The sequence below is a fragment of the Taeniopygia guttata genome, chromosome 14 (genome assembly GCF_048771995.1).
Source record: "Taeniopygia guttata chromosome 14, bTaeGut7.mat, whole genome shotgun sequence".
NCBI classification, from domain to species: domain Eukaryota; kingdom Metazoa; phylum Chordata; class Aves; order Passeriformes; family Estrildidae; genus Taeniopygia; species Taeniopygia guttata.
The window spans coordinates 8,354,574-8,368,634 of NC_133039.1; the positions used below are offsets into that span (position 1 = coordinate 8,354,574).

At 43.2% G+C, this 14,061-nt stretch overlaps 1 protein-coding gene across 4 annotated transcripts in view; it reads right to left on the bottom strand.

The window, feature by feature from the left end:
• XYLT1 (xylosyltransferase 1) overlaps nt 1–14,061 on the bottom strand; it is a 176,932-nt gene that overhangs the window by 85,674 nt on the left and 77,197 nt on the right. For all 4 annotated transcript variants that reach the window (XM_072935589.1, XM_072935590.1, XM_030284403.4 and 1 more), the window contains one exon: nt 4,504–5,029. In XM_072935589.1, the coding sequence (XP_072791690.1) occupies nt 4,504–5,029 (526 nt within the window). The remainder of the gene's footprint in view (nt 1–4,503; nt 5,030–14,061) is intronic.

Genomic DNA, 14,061 nt, shown 5'->3' on the forward strand with positions numbered 1-14,061 from the left:
CCACTGGTCAGCAGCAAGGCTTTTTTTGTCAGGAACAGGAAGCAGAAATCACAAGTTTGGTATCATGCTGAAATGTGGAGTTGTGTAATTGCAGCTGCAGTGCTGCCCATTGCATTTGGGCAGGGTCAGGGCCACAGTGGCCATTCCAGGGCTGTGCTCCTGCCCACAGGAATAATGGATTCTGTGGGGGATAACGTGGCACAGAGCAGGTCACTTGTGCTTTGTTCGAGGGGATTTTATCTAGGTACAGAGTGATGGGTATTTTAGAGACAAGAATTCTCATTTAAACTGCTGCTTCTTCTCAGTATCTCTGCACAAGAGGAGGGCCGTGCATGATGATGGACAAAGAAGGGAGGCAGCTGGTCCACGTGCACTGGCAGCTTTGGTGAGCAGAAGAATGTCTGGCCCACCAGGACAATCAGTGTTTGTACAAGACCAGGCCATAAATGGCCCCAGCAAGGAAACATCTGCCACATGGTCCACAGGTTGCTGATCCCTGTACCACGTCTCCCGAGAACTCCCCAAAGGATGTCTGTGGGTATCTTCTCAACCTGCACAGGACTGGATTTGCTATTTCCTCATCTAACCTTGTGCTGAGCCTACACTTCCCATCTCACATTTGCTGAATGCATTTTCCCCAAAACTCATTTCTACAAAGGCCAAACATTCCCTTCTGAGCCAAGGGAGACTTGCAAGCTGCCCATTGCCCTGCTCTCAGCAGTGACTGGGTAAGGCTGCACCTAAACCCTTCGACACCAATCTCCTGTGCCATAGATTTGTGACATGTTTTAGGACCAGCTTGCAGGGAAATGTCAGCTCACCTGCTCTGCAAGTCAGGTGGCTGCTCAAGGTGCCACGTCCTGTTCTACTGCTCCAGCAGCAATGCCCTTAGCAGGACTGCAGCCCTCACGGAAATAACACCTGCATGTCAGATGGGGACATCATGCTCCTGATTTTAACAATCCTTCCTTTTATCACTGAAGATCCTTATAATCAACTTCCTTTGCCTGCTGCCTTTGGAAACAATAAAACACTTTAAAACATAACAGCTTGTATGATCCTGTTCTCGTTGATAACTGAAGTGAATGTATCACTTAACATTTATGACAATCCAGCTGGATGGAGTCCTGGCCATGATTGAGAGCTACACTTAGCAGCGTCATGGTTTTGATCAGCTGAGACAAGATCCAAGGGGATTAAATGCTGGATGACATCTCAATGGAAACCACAGCACTGGGAACACATTTATATGTAGGGATAATGGATGAATGTGCTGCTCCAGTGCATAAATATTTATACTTCACAATTTTGCTGAAAACAGACAGGAAACCTTTGTTCAAACTAAACTGATGGGAACATGAACTCACATGCTGAACACACAGACTCAGACCCCAGATGTCTGACTGCTGCTGAAAAACACCAGATTGCTTTTTAAAATACCCACATCTACCCCTACCAGCAATCCTGCCAAAGGGGTGTCTTACATCCCCAAAAGCTGATGTCCAGTACTTCACAAACCCTCCTGTAACCAAGCTCAATTCTTTTCAAGGACCAACAGAGTTATTGAAGTCACCTTTCATGAGGGATGGAGTCACTCTGTGAGTGAAGAGCAGTATTTATGTTCTACAGTGGGAGGAGAGATATGGGACCACAACACACTGAAACTCAGACAATGGATCTTTAACAGGCCTATAAAATTCAAGGGATCTACCAAATTATATCCATACAAGGCCTTCCAGTAGGCACTGGGTGCTTTCGGTTTTGGGGCTCCCCCATGTCTGTCTTGACAATTCTGTATTGAAACATTTGGGAAATGACTTCAAGGTCTGGATTTCCTCCATAGGTTTGGTGACCCAGTCTTCTTGTGCCTTGGTGCTTCCTGCATTAGCAACTCATGTCCCATTCCATGTGCTGCTGGATTACCACTTCTCCACAGCAAAGCTCCCAAATCTGCTCTAGAGCAACCTCATATGGAACACAGGATGTCCAGACTTTCTGCCAAAGAAATCTGGCAGTTGAAGTGGTTAACTTCAGCTGTCAGCATAGGCAGGAGGAAATAACCTTGAGGCAAAGAAAAGTCAACATTTTCCACATGTATCCATCTGGCTAGGCTAACATGTCTCTCAATTATTTTTCTAAACAAGTGTCACCACTTAGAGTAAAAAATTAAATTAAGCTCTAGCTCAGCAAACCTAAAAATTTTAGACACAATCTTTATGCACCTAATTTTTTAATGTGGTATATATACATATCACATGAGTTTTTCCTAAATTAATCACATTTGGACAGTTTCATCATTTTTCTAGACATATTTGTACCTCCTAGTTTTCCTGAGAATTTTACTCTGGCATTACAATGGAAGCATTTATACCAGTGTGCTATGTACATATATACCGAAAGGCTTCAAGTGTAAAATGTGACACTATTCTTGGTTCTAAGACCAAACTATTATCCTGACTGCAGGCATAAGAGATAAATCCTGTATTTAGAAAAGAAGCAGTAAATATTTATTGAGAAACCTGTTTTTAAGGATGGCAGTTGTTTAAAACTTCTGGAAAGTCATCCTGCACCCCTGGAAGACAGATTACCAAGCAGGAACCACAGGTGTGTGCAAAATTGCACAGTTGCAGTGCCTGCCCACACTAATGATAATATACCTTCCAGCTCTGGCCAGGATATCGCTTGCATATTTGTATATGGGCTACATTTACCTACACAATGCTTTACAAGGTTTACAGCATTGGTGTCATTACTAAGACACCTTCTTGGTCCCTAAAGTGTAGGGCAGTGCCTGCAAGGTGCTGGCCTCCCTCAGCTTTCTCACAGACCACAGCTGACTGCCCTGCCCCTAGCGAAGAAGGGGGAAGAAGAGGGAAGGAACAGCAAGCACATGTTTATCACAGTGGGTTCCACCAGCGGCACCTCAGCGGTGCCCAGGGGTACTCACAGATGCTCATCCTGTTACTGATGTCTGCTTTTGCTCTGTTTTTAACTCTCTACTGTTCGCTTGTCTTCCCTTCAACTTGTGCTGCCTTTTCTGTCTCTCTTCCCTTCTTCCCACTGAAAACTGTGTCTTCTGCCTGCTCCATTAATTGTCTCCAGTGTCTGCCCACCCAGCTTAACAATATTTAACTGTGATAAGAAAGGGGAAAAAAACACCAGAAGAGACATGGTAAAAAACCAAAATAAGACAGTCACAGATGCACTGGAGTGGGGAATGGGGGTGCTCAGAACATTCATCCTCGCAAGATGCACCATCTAAATTAAAAGCCTAAGAATCTTGTTACAGGGAGATGTGCTTTTTTTGATACATTCTCTGGGGCAGCTCCTCTTTTTCACTGTCTATACAGGGAATTTAACCTCCTAATCTCTGTAAAGCAATGCTATCCTTCTCTACCACACTGAAATCACCCTGCAGTAACCACTGCTTTGTGATGGTGCAGTAAACAAGCCATTAGAGGATGCTCCCAATGAAAGGAACTAAACATCCCATGGTTCCCGTGGATCCCCATGTCTATTCTGCAGTCTCAAAGCAAGACCTATTCTCTAGTTTATAAATCCCCTCTGTACTTTCATCTTGGACAAAGGCATGGCATATCCTTCTGTGCATGGCCAATTACAGGGTTGGGACTCTGGACTGTTGTATAAACAAATGCTGCTGTGGGTAATGCTGTTCCTTGATCAATACCCACTTTGATCAACTGATCAACGCTATTTCTTTTAAAAGGCATTTTACTCTATGGAGAGCTTATGGCTGGATGAACGGTGGCACATGAAGCACTCTTTGAAAAGTAGGAAAAGGTCAGCTCAGACATGCAAACTGACAGCAAGCTGAGAGGTAACATCTGAGGGCATGGGGAAACCAAAGCAACAAATAAAAGCTTGGCTTAGGCCAGCAGAGGTGACTGACTTTCCAGCAGTGATTTTGAAAATAACTTTTGCTGATTCAAGAACATTAAAAATAGAAGTCAGCTACAAAATTGGATTTTTCCCTGTGCTTTTGGAAATTTTTTATATGCTTCTGATAATTACCTGGGTTATCAAAAGCTCAGGAGTCCAGTGTGACAAAAAAATAGCCATACAGCCATAACAGCAATGCACTCATGTGTTGGTGTTAGCATAAAGCTCCAAAATTCACTGTTTCACTGAATGGCTGTGTTTACCAAAAAGCACACGACTCCTGCACAGCATGGCAAGATTTTGACTATTCTTCTCTGTGTCTGTAGGTTAAGAACTAAAAGAAACAGGAGTAGCAGCTGAATACCTAGATCACATTGTGCAATAAAAATCTGGTGGAAGTGAATTCTACAGGAATCCACCAGGGACCTTGTGGTATCCATATTATGCCCTTGTTCAAAGAGAATTCAAAGCCTCCCTTGTTTTCACGGACCAAGTCCATTACACATTCCTGCAATAAAGCCATTTCTGTCATCAGAAGGCCATTCCAATTACAGAGAATGCTTCCCCCAAGACAGTGTTTTACTTCTCCATCTCCCCACTTACCCTCCAGGGCACAGAAACGTGTCACCTGCTCCGGCATCAGCTTCCCAAGCTTGTGCTGGCAGTAAACGTCCGCGATCTCCTGGCGACACTGCTGGGACTTGGCGCGGGACATGGCCGAGATCGCCTCCTTGCCCGTCACCTCACACTTGGGTGGTTGGTCGTATTTCAGTTCAGGGGAGCTGTTCTCAATTTTTTGTAAAAGATGCTGTGTGGGAAACCTGTCAATCTCCTTCAGGTTGTTGCTGTTGCTGCTGTTTTTTCCCAGGTGATCGCTGAACTGCACCACCTCGTTGGAGTTCTTCCCCAGCAGCAAGTTCTCCTTCATCTTTTCCTCTTCCAGTTTCTTTCTCAAGTGCTCCTTTTGTTTGCTAAGGGGTTTTTTCACCAGCTCAGACTGGTGTTTTTGTCTCTGAGTCCTGGGAGCAAAGTTACTGTTATCAATAGTTTCAAAGTCCTTGGGAACTGAATTTTCATTATTGCTGTCTGTTCGCATTTTCTCTTTCGGTCGGTGGGAAAAATAGCCATCCTACAAATGGGAGAAAAATTATACTCATCTTACTAAACAGTCACATCCCATGCATGACAAGCATTTCTTACATGAAAACATAGATCAATTACAATCCTACATACTGCAGAAAACCCTGTGTTGGGGTTTGCAGCAGACAGAAGCTGAGAGGCCTCTGGGGTGCACAAGTCACCTGCACTGGCATCTCTTCTCCACTGGGCCAGAGTCCAAGCCCTATCTCAGGTGGAGCAGGGAGGTTTTACACAGGTTTGTGAGCAGTGATTAACCAGACACTTCACCCTGACACCATTAAATATCAATGAGGAAACAGACACAGGTTTCAAAGGAGCAAAAGCAGGTCCTTCAATGCTTTCCTTCACTCCTTGTGATTCACCATCACAGTTTGGTATCCCAGAACTGCCTCGTTGTTCTGCAGAAAGCACCACCTGACACAGCCCGAGCTTTCTTTCATTGCAGTGACATTGCCACAAAATAAATCCCTACCAATTTTGCTTTTTTTTTTTCTTCTTCTTTTTTGAGTTCCTACATGTTTGAACCCTCCCTGGAAAGGTCAGAGTCAGGCTCAGGTGTCAGCTCTCAACCATCATGATCCTCCCCTCAATGCTCTTAGACAAATACACAGACCATAACTTTGCAACAGTCAAAATCTATCATATAAAGGAAAATTAATAGACCATGTAAAATATTTGTCTGCATCAGGGATGGGTTAGGTTGAGCTGCCTTTGCTCCAGCTGTGGAAACTTGTGAGGGACACAATTTTTAGATCTGTGAACATGGAAATATCTTGGTTTGCAAAAGTGAACAGTAGCAGATAAAATCAATGAAGAATAGTTATTAAAACATCTGAAGACAGGAGTAAAAATATTGATAGACTTTTTGAGTCTGTCCTGTTTCCTTTTCACTTGTGGAACATGTAACCAAAAATCAGAGACTAGGAAATTACAGCATCACTAATGATTACTGATGGGAGCATCTTTTAGCACCTATCAACCACATTTTGTATTCAAAACATTTTATCTGTATGAGTTAATTGTTTCTCACACTTCTTCTGGGAGGAACTATTTAACAGTCAGGGTTTGCAGAGAAAGGAGACAGAGATAATGACTTATCCCAGGCCATGCAGGGGGTCAGTATCAGTTTGACCTCTGAAGCTCGGCAATGGGAAATGTTTGAACCATTTATTCATTAGAAGAAGTTGTTTAGTGAGTGAATAAAGGGATTCTCTCTCCATGAAAATGTCCCGTTTACAGCTAGCTCGAGCTGTCAGACACAGATGAATGCAAAGGAGTTTTAAAAAAAACCCCAACACCAGATGACCACTCACAAACCAAATTCCAAACATTTTTCAAACAAATAAAATAATTCTAGTTTGGGGTATTTTTTTTTTTTTTTAATAAAATGTAACATTTAAGAGAAAGCATTAAATCAATTTATTTTCTCAGACTTACTTTAAGGAAAAGAATAGCACTTTTACAGAAACACAGGTTCATTTAAATAGAAGACGACTTTCAGGATCAAAGCCCACCCATTAATCCAGCACTGCCAAGTCTACCACTAAACTATGTCTTCTCATGCCACATCTACACAGCTTTTGAATCCCCCCAGGGATGGTGATCCCAGCCCTTCCCTGGGCAGCCTGTTCCAGTGCCTGACAACACTTTCCATGAATAATTTTTTCCTAATATCCAATCTAAAGCTTCCCTGGTACAACTTGAGGTCACTCCCTCTTGTCCTGTCAGATGTTACCTGGGAGACAGGACCAACCCTGACCTGGCTGCAGCCTCCACTCAGGGAGGTGTAGAGAGCCATAAAGTCTCCCCTGAGCCTCCTTTGCTCCAGGCTAAAGGATCCCCACTCCCTCAGCTGCTCCTCATAGGCCTTGTGCTACAGCCCCTTCCCCAGCTTTGTTGGTGTTCACTGAAAACCAAAGAGAAACAAAATAAACAAAACATAGTTTCAAGGCTACCTTCATTCCCAGGAATAACCAAACTAAAAAAAAAATTACTTTCAGAGCCCAGCTCCCACCATTTGTCCTGTATCTTCAATGGATCTTCAAAGAAAACAAACAACTCTCTCTTCTTCAATAAACCTTTCCTAAGGTCTCTAAAGCAATGCCACGACAGGATATTTCTACGTATCTTGGCAACATTCTCTCTCACAGGCTGACCCTTGCTAAATGATCTCCGTCTTCAAATTAAAAAAAAAAAAATCCTAATCTGTAAAGCAAATGCATGTTGATAAAAGAGAAAGGATGGGAGAGGAGATTTGCTATTGGTTCTTCACAGTAATTCTTATTACCCACAAAGGAGACCCTGGCTTGTACCAGCGCAACAAGCACACACCTCCCACGTTCTGGGGATGCAGAGCCCTGCCCGCACTCTGCCCTCCTCCTGCTTCCAAACCTCTCTGGAGCATCACAAAATGCCCAAAGATCAGGTGTGGGCACGTTCTTGTTTCACACAGCACCTGACACTACACTTATGTGAGGTTTCAATGGGAATCCCTGCTCCCCAGTTTGCCAGCCCTGCAGCAGGAGTGCTGGACAGGCTGTGCAGCTCCCTGGGGCTGCAGCAGTGATCCCACCACGCTGGGACCGAGCACAGAGCCGGGATGAAACCTCAGGAGAAAAGGCAAAGCAAACAGCAGAGTTATTGGTGTATGGTTCACCTCTTTAAACTATTTTCCTCCTTCAAGTGCTTTGCCCCTTCTGGGAAATGCTTCTCCAAGTCTACATGCTGTAATCTGAAATAAACTAATGAATTCTAATTGCTTCCAAGGCAGACACAAAATGAAGCTGGGCCACAACTCTTCCCTGCCAGCAGGGACAGTGAACACTGCAGAAACTCCCACCACACAGGACACCCAGTGTCTGCAGGGACATCTCTTTGGGAGGAGCAGAGACTAAAAATAAAGCAGGGTCTGTACAGCAAGTGTAAAACCAAGAGCTATAGATACACATGGAAACAGAAGGACATGTAACAAATATCCCAGTTGGAAAATCAAATCCAGCCTCACGCAATCTCACACCTGTTGGTGCAAGTGTTAAATGCCACCAAACCCAAAATCTCCACCCACCTTTGATCTGCATTTCCCTCTCGACTGCTTTCACCAAAGCCAAGCGTGATTTTTACAGTACAGTGATTTCAAGCTAGGCTCCACATGTGAGAGCAGAATGTGCACATTTGCAGTGCAGAGGAAATGAAACTCAGCACTCCCAGCTTAGAACAGCAGCAGCTGCTGACAGTAAGTTGTGTTCATTTGTGAAGTTCAGGGGTACAAGCAAAAAGCAGCACATCAGGTGCTCAGATGGCTACAGAAAGATGGGTTTTACTTGCTCTGCAATACTTTATTTTTACAGTGCTGGATTAATTGCAGATTTTATTCATCACGGATGTCTAAGACATTCAAGACAGGGCAGAGTCATCTCACAGAGAGACAATCTTGAAACCAGGCAATCCCAGTTCTGACAGTACCATGGGACATACATCAGCAGGTTCACTGCCTGAATCATCATTTATTTCAACTTTTATCAAGCTATTTGTTAGCAGCACGTCCTTATCTCTGTGCTTGCAAATCACCAAAAAAATGGAAGGCCATACCAGGACCAAAAGAGTGGAAGCCCATTAAGGCAGCCCATATGTGTCCACAGCCAGAGATGAAAGCAGTGTTTCCAAACCAACACCTACCACTGCTATTGAAAGCACCATTTTGGTCTTTACAATAGAGCAATTCTCTCTAGGCATAGACCAGAAGAGGCTATACCCAAAATCAACTCATTGGAGAGGCTGCCTTATTAATTTACTCAGTGTTACAGGTGTCACACACAACACATGCCACCCAAGAGCACATATTTCACCTGTGCCTTTCCTGCAGTCCTAACCTCTGGGAGTGTAAAGCCATCCCCTCTCATCCAACCCTCCATGCCCTTGCTCAAAGTCCCTCTCCAGCTCTCTTGTAGCTGTTTTGGATACTGGAAGATGCTGTAAAGAAACCTCTGGAGACTTTGCAGCACCTTATTTCCAAGATGAAGAGTGACACTGTGGATATCCATCACAGAACACAGGCCTAAGAGAAGGATTGATGTTCTGCATAAATGTTCTGTCCTAACTTTAGCTGGTTCTCAGAAGATACAAGGAGAGGTTAACTGCTGAGTGCTGAGTGCAAGAGCCCTGGCAGGGAGAGTTTTAATGACTGTGGGGCCTCTTCCGAGCGTGTGCACACTGCAGTTCAGAATAACAAGCAAATACTCCAAAACTGGGAAAGAACAGTCTGTACCCAGGAGTGTGCATGAGATCACTGACAATTACATACTGATTGCCATTAATGTTAAAAATAGTATTATAATATTAATGCAAAAATAACATTTTAAACTCAGAGCCATTTTATGTACTGTGAGAATTTGAATTCTGCTCCAAATTCTGCTCCCTGTTGAACACACAGATTTTAATTCTCCAAACTCCACCTCTGGTGTGTTTTATTAAAGTTTGTCAGACACAATGTATGCTCTTTGGTGTATTAGCCACTTCATCTGCAGTGACTGAGGGTCTGGGGCTTAGGTACTCTGAGCTTGATTGAATTCAAAGTGCCATCTATCTCAGGAGGGAAAGCCTGGGTTTCTGCAGAGAGTTTGCAATCTACTGAGGAAACTATGGAATAAATTGCTGCTGTCACCTACTACAGACCCAACAACAGCTGCTACTGCTCGCTGCACCTAGCACAGATACAGAGAATTTGGAAGAACTTCCCAGCTGTCTGCAATGACAAATGGATTCTAATGAAAGCCTGTTAACACTCTCAGAGGCTTTTGCAAGTACAACCCACACCAGTTCAGCCAGACCCCAGGTAAGTGTACACACCTGCAGACTGCCTCTCTTCACATTCTGCTTCCAAGACACAGCTGTCAGCTATATTTGCATCCAAGCTAAGCATGTTCAAGCATAAGCATGCATGTGGGGTTACCCAGGCCACAAATTCCCCCCTACTCTTTCAAATACATTTCTGTATCCTGCATGCTAAAGGCAGGAGGTTAAAGACCATGGCTCCAATACTGGGCACAGGAAACCTCCAACAAGCCAGCCCTTTCTCAGTGGGGCATTCCACTGCAGGATCAGAATACACTGCAAAGCCATTAGGTACAGCTCACAGAGCGTCCCACTGCCCCTGGAAGGAGTTCCTCTGCCAACAGCCTGGATTAGGCAATAGGACTGATAATTTTTGCAATACACAAAAAAACTCCCCCAAAAAACCAGCACTAGACAAATTCCAAATCTGCTTTCTGGGAGAGAACCTAATGTGTATTTAAATCAGCAGAGACCAGACATCAGCAGACAGGGGTGTACCAGTTCTGCAGACAGCACGGGCACACAGACTGTGGCTGAAGGATCCAACTCGAGGCACCAAAGCCAAGGGAAGAGCCCACACTGTGCACACTGCTCCAGCATCCCCTGCCACACACCTGCAGAGGCACTGTGCTGCTGCAAGGCTCCTTCTGCAGAGGCTTTGTAGGGAATCTAAAAGCAAACCCTACTCAGCTCACAAAGGCACACAGAGGCATTTATCTGCCAGAGGTGTTCACTGCATTGTGCAGAGCACTTCCTCCTGGCAGTAAGAAAATGCTCCCTTCTTAGGAAAAGTTATTCACTGTACAATTTATCAACAAAGTCGTATAAATACTATACAGATGGATGGACCATGTGCAACCAAGCCCTGAATGGCAAATGTTCACAGTTACAGTTTATCTGACAACTCATTTTCTCCCCAGCATGGAAGGATTTGCTGTCTTTTTGTACTGAGAACATATTCTCATATTCTTCCTCTGGCAAAGCTTGGTACCTCAAAGATACAGCAAAACAAACCAAAAATACGCACATGAACACAGAGCAACAGCAAAACACCCAGATCTTCCTCAAAGTATTGGACATGCTGGATTGAGGACCAGCTATAAATCTAACACCTGTACTATAAAAAATGACATATTTTTCCTCCTTTCACATAGTAAAGCACCCAATTATTGACCTCCTGTGAAAATATGCAATGCCTGGGCAGTCATGGAGGATCACACACAGCTGAGGCCCCCAGAGCTGGGACAGGCACTTGCTGCTTTGCTGGGGTGAGCTGCTCAGGATCCAACCAACTCACAGAGCTGGGGAATAGCTTCAAAATCTGCATCACATGTCAAAGCCTCAGAGACCTGGTCAGCTTTCACAGGACCATCTATTTTATCTGTCCAATGACTGAGAAGAATTTAAACAGAACTATGGAAAAATAATTAGAATAAGATTCTGTTCCATATCAATCACAGCTGTGACATATTAGTGCTTGTTAATTACTTCAGTAAAGACACCTTCCAATTGCCAGAGGGTCGCATCTCTACATTTAAATACTTTTTTTCTTCTGCTCTTATCTTTGTGCATTTGTGGGCTGTTTCTTAGTTGAAATCAAAACCTGTTGCATCCAGAACTACAAACTTTATGCTGTGGTCACCCCATTGTCTCCTGTCCTACCACACTCACATCTTTCAAACTGTAAAACCACCACTGCTCTGCTCGAAGCCCTCATGCAGCCACATGGATGCAGAGCAGACATCCCATTGTGCCATCAACACAAACAAGAAATTGGGAACTTTAATTGAAGATGTGGTTGATGTGCCGTGAGACCCTTGGAAAATGAGCACTTTTGGCAGGTTTGAACAAAAGTGAGGCCAAAGACAGCAGATGGAGGAAAGACAGCAGATGTTAATGTAGTTACATTTTTCCATATGTTTTTCTGTTTTGTTGTAATAAGTGCATTGTACTTTAATTGTCAGTGGCTGAAGACTCATGAGAAACATTTTGTGAGAACTATATTACGTTACTTTATGCCTTTCATTAGAGAGGGAGATGCAAAAGGTGAAGATAGATTTATTGACTTGCAAGTTGACAATGATGAAAGATGTAATTGCTTCAAAAACAGTGCTTTCTGTAAATGTAAAAGGAAAATGAGACAAAGCAATAATTTGGGTTAAAGGGGGAATTCTAATACTTGAAAAAGCAGGAGTCCTTCAGGTTCAGTTCTAACAGATACAGGCACAGCCAGCCCAAAACTATTGCAACATTTAGCATTTAAAAATGCAGAGAAACAGATGGACCACCATAAAGTGCACAGGGGACCCCTCAGTGGAACATCTGCATTGGTAAGTGATTGTTTGGAGGATTATTTTTCCTTTCCAAAACTGTTGCCATCCATTTTTATTTTTTCTTAACACCAATTTCAGCAGTGTGATTCAAAACACTAGAAACAACATCGTAAAAACATCATTAATAGAAGTTGCTTTTATCCCTTTTTACATACATACATTAAGGGAAGATGCTCTAGTTTGAAATCTAATGAAAACAGCTTCAAAACTTTGGCTGCTTTCCTCAAAATAGTTTTTCTGGTTTTTGCTAACATGTGACTTACTTTCAGAGTGATTTAGATTAGGGAGTAAAATAATATTACATCCCTCAAGAGACCAAACAGATTTTCAAATTTGCTCCAGCTTAGCACAGGAACTGTACAAAAAGCCATAATTGTATCAACAGTAATTTCAGATGTTCTGGTTATTAAAAAGTTTGGAATACTGCTAGAGGGAGCCATGAAAGTACACATCCATAGTCCTTCCAAAACAGACCACTTTGTTCTCTGCTAATTTAAACTTCTCAGGAAAGTTTAAACTTTGACAGCACAGACCAGACAAATGTATTCAATCTGTAACAGAACTTGATTTATAACCAATAACTGCCCCCACTTTACACATTTTATTCTCTTGCAAATGACACTGAACTCAGGACTACAGATTCAGGCACAAGCCCTGCCTTTGGCAAAGGTCCTGCCCCAGGGATTCACCACCAGGAACAGCAACACTCCCTGGGCTGGGGCAGTGACAATGCTGAGCTGGGGCAGGTTTTTTGGCTGTGTACACACACACACACACTTCAATAGTTCCCACCTCTGCTTTGCAGCAGTTTTAGCTCTGCCTGGGTGTGGGCAGTGGAGCCCACCCTGCATGACACAACACACTGCTCAGCTCCCAGGCAAAGCAGCCCTCAAAGGACCGTTCCTGCCAGCATCTGTCCTGCAGCATTACCCAGGGTTGTTGGGCCTCCTGGATCCACTTCAGCACAAACACATCTTTAAACAGAATTACACAAAACCAGGGAAGACATGAAGGACTGGCCTGACAGTGCAAAATGCAGCTCCTGAGAAAGCTCATGAAAACCCTGGAGGTTTATTTTCCTACAGCTTCTCCCCTAGAGAAGCTGGATGTTACAACAAAGAGTTCAGACATGAAGGAGCTTACAAGGAAGTCAGTCTTCTTTCAAGGGAAAGTATTTTAGTGACTTTTTATAATAGTGCCTATACTTGGTGATCCTTGAACAGAACCCTTAGTTGAAAAGACATGGTAGAGCAGCAGCAGACACTAATTAATGCCACACAACTTCGTAACAGGAGTTCAGAAGGTGAGGTCAAGAACTGATAAATCTACATGACTGTTTTTCCTGATAGCTATTCTGATACTGAAAGGAAAATGTGACATGTTCTGTGTTTTTGGTTCTGACCAAATTGTACTCCTTCATTATTTGACAAAGGTGTCCTGAAAAGACAGTATGTAAATAAATAACACAAAGTAAGAACAGGAGTAAAGCTCAGTCATTTCCATGTTTGCACTATGGACATGATAACCACACTGAATACCCATTACTAGCTAAACTTTCATTTTTATTTTTTTTACCTTTCCCTCTCAATGACCTAACCCATAAAAAATAACATGGTTAATCTGAACTGAATTCCTCAGCTTTCATCTTTATTTCTTTCATCCAGAAATCAGCCAAAATAGATTTTATATCTTTCAGAGCAGTAGTAAACATGTGAAATTGCTTCCTGGTGACTTGTTATTAACTAGATTCCAACTAAATTCATGAGGATGCCTATTCCAACTCCAATCTAAACAATCTTGAGCAGCCCAGGGTGAATTGTTGAGACACACAATACATCTCTGGCAGCTATAGAAATTA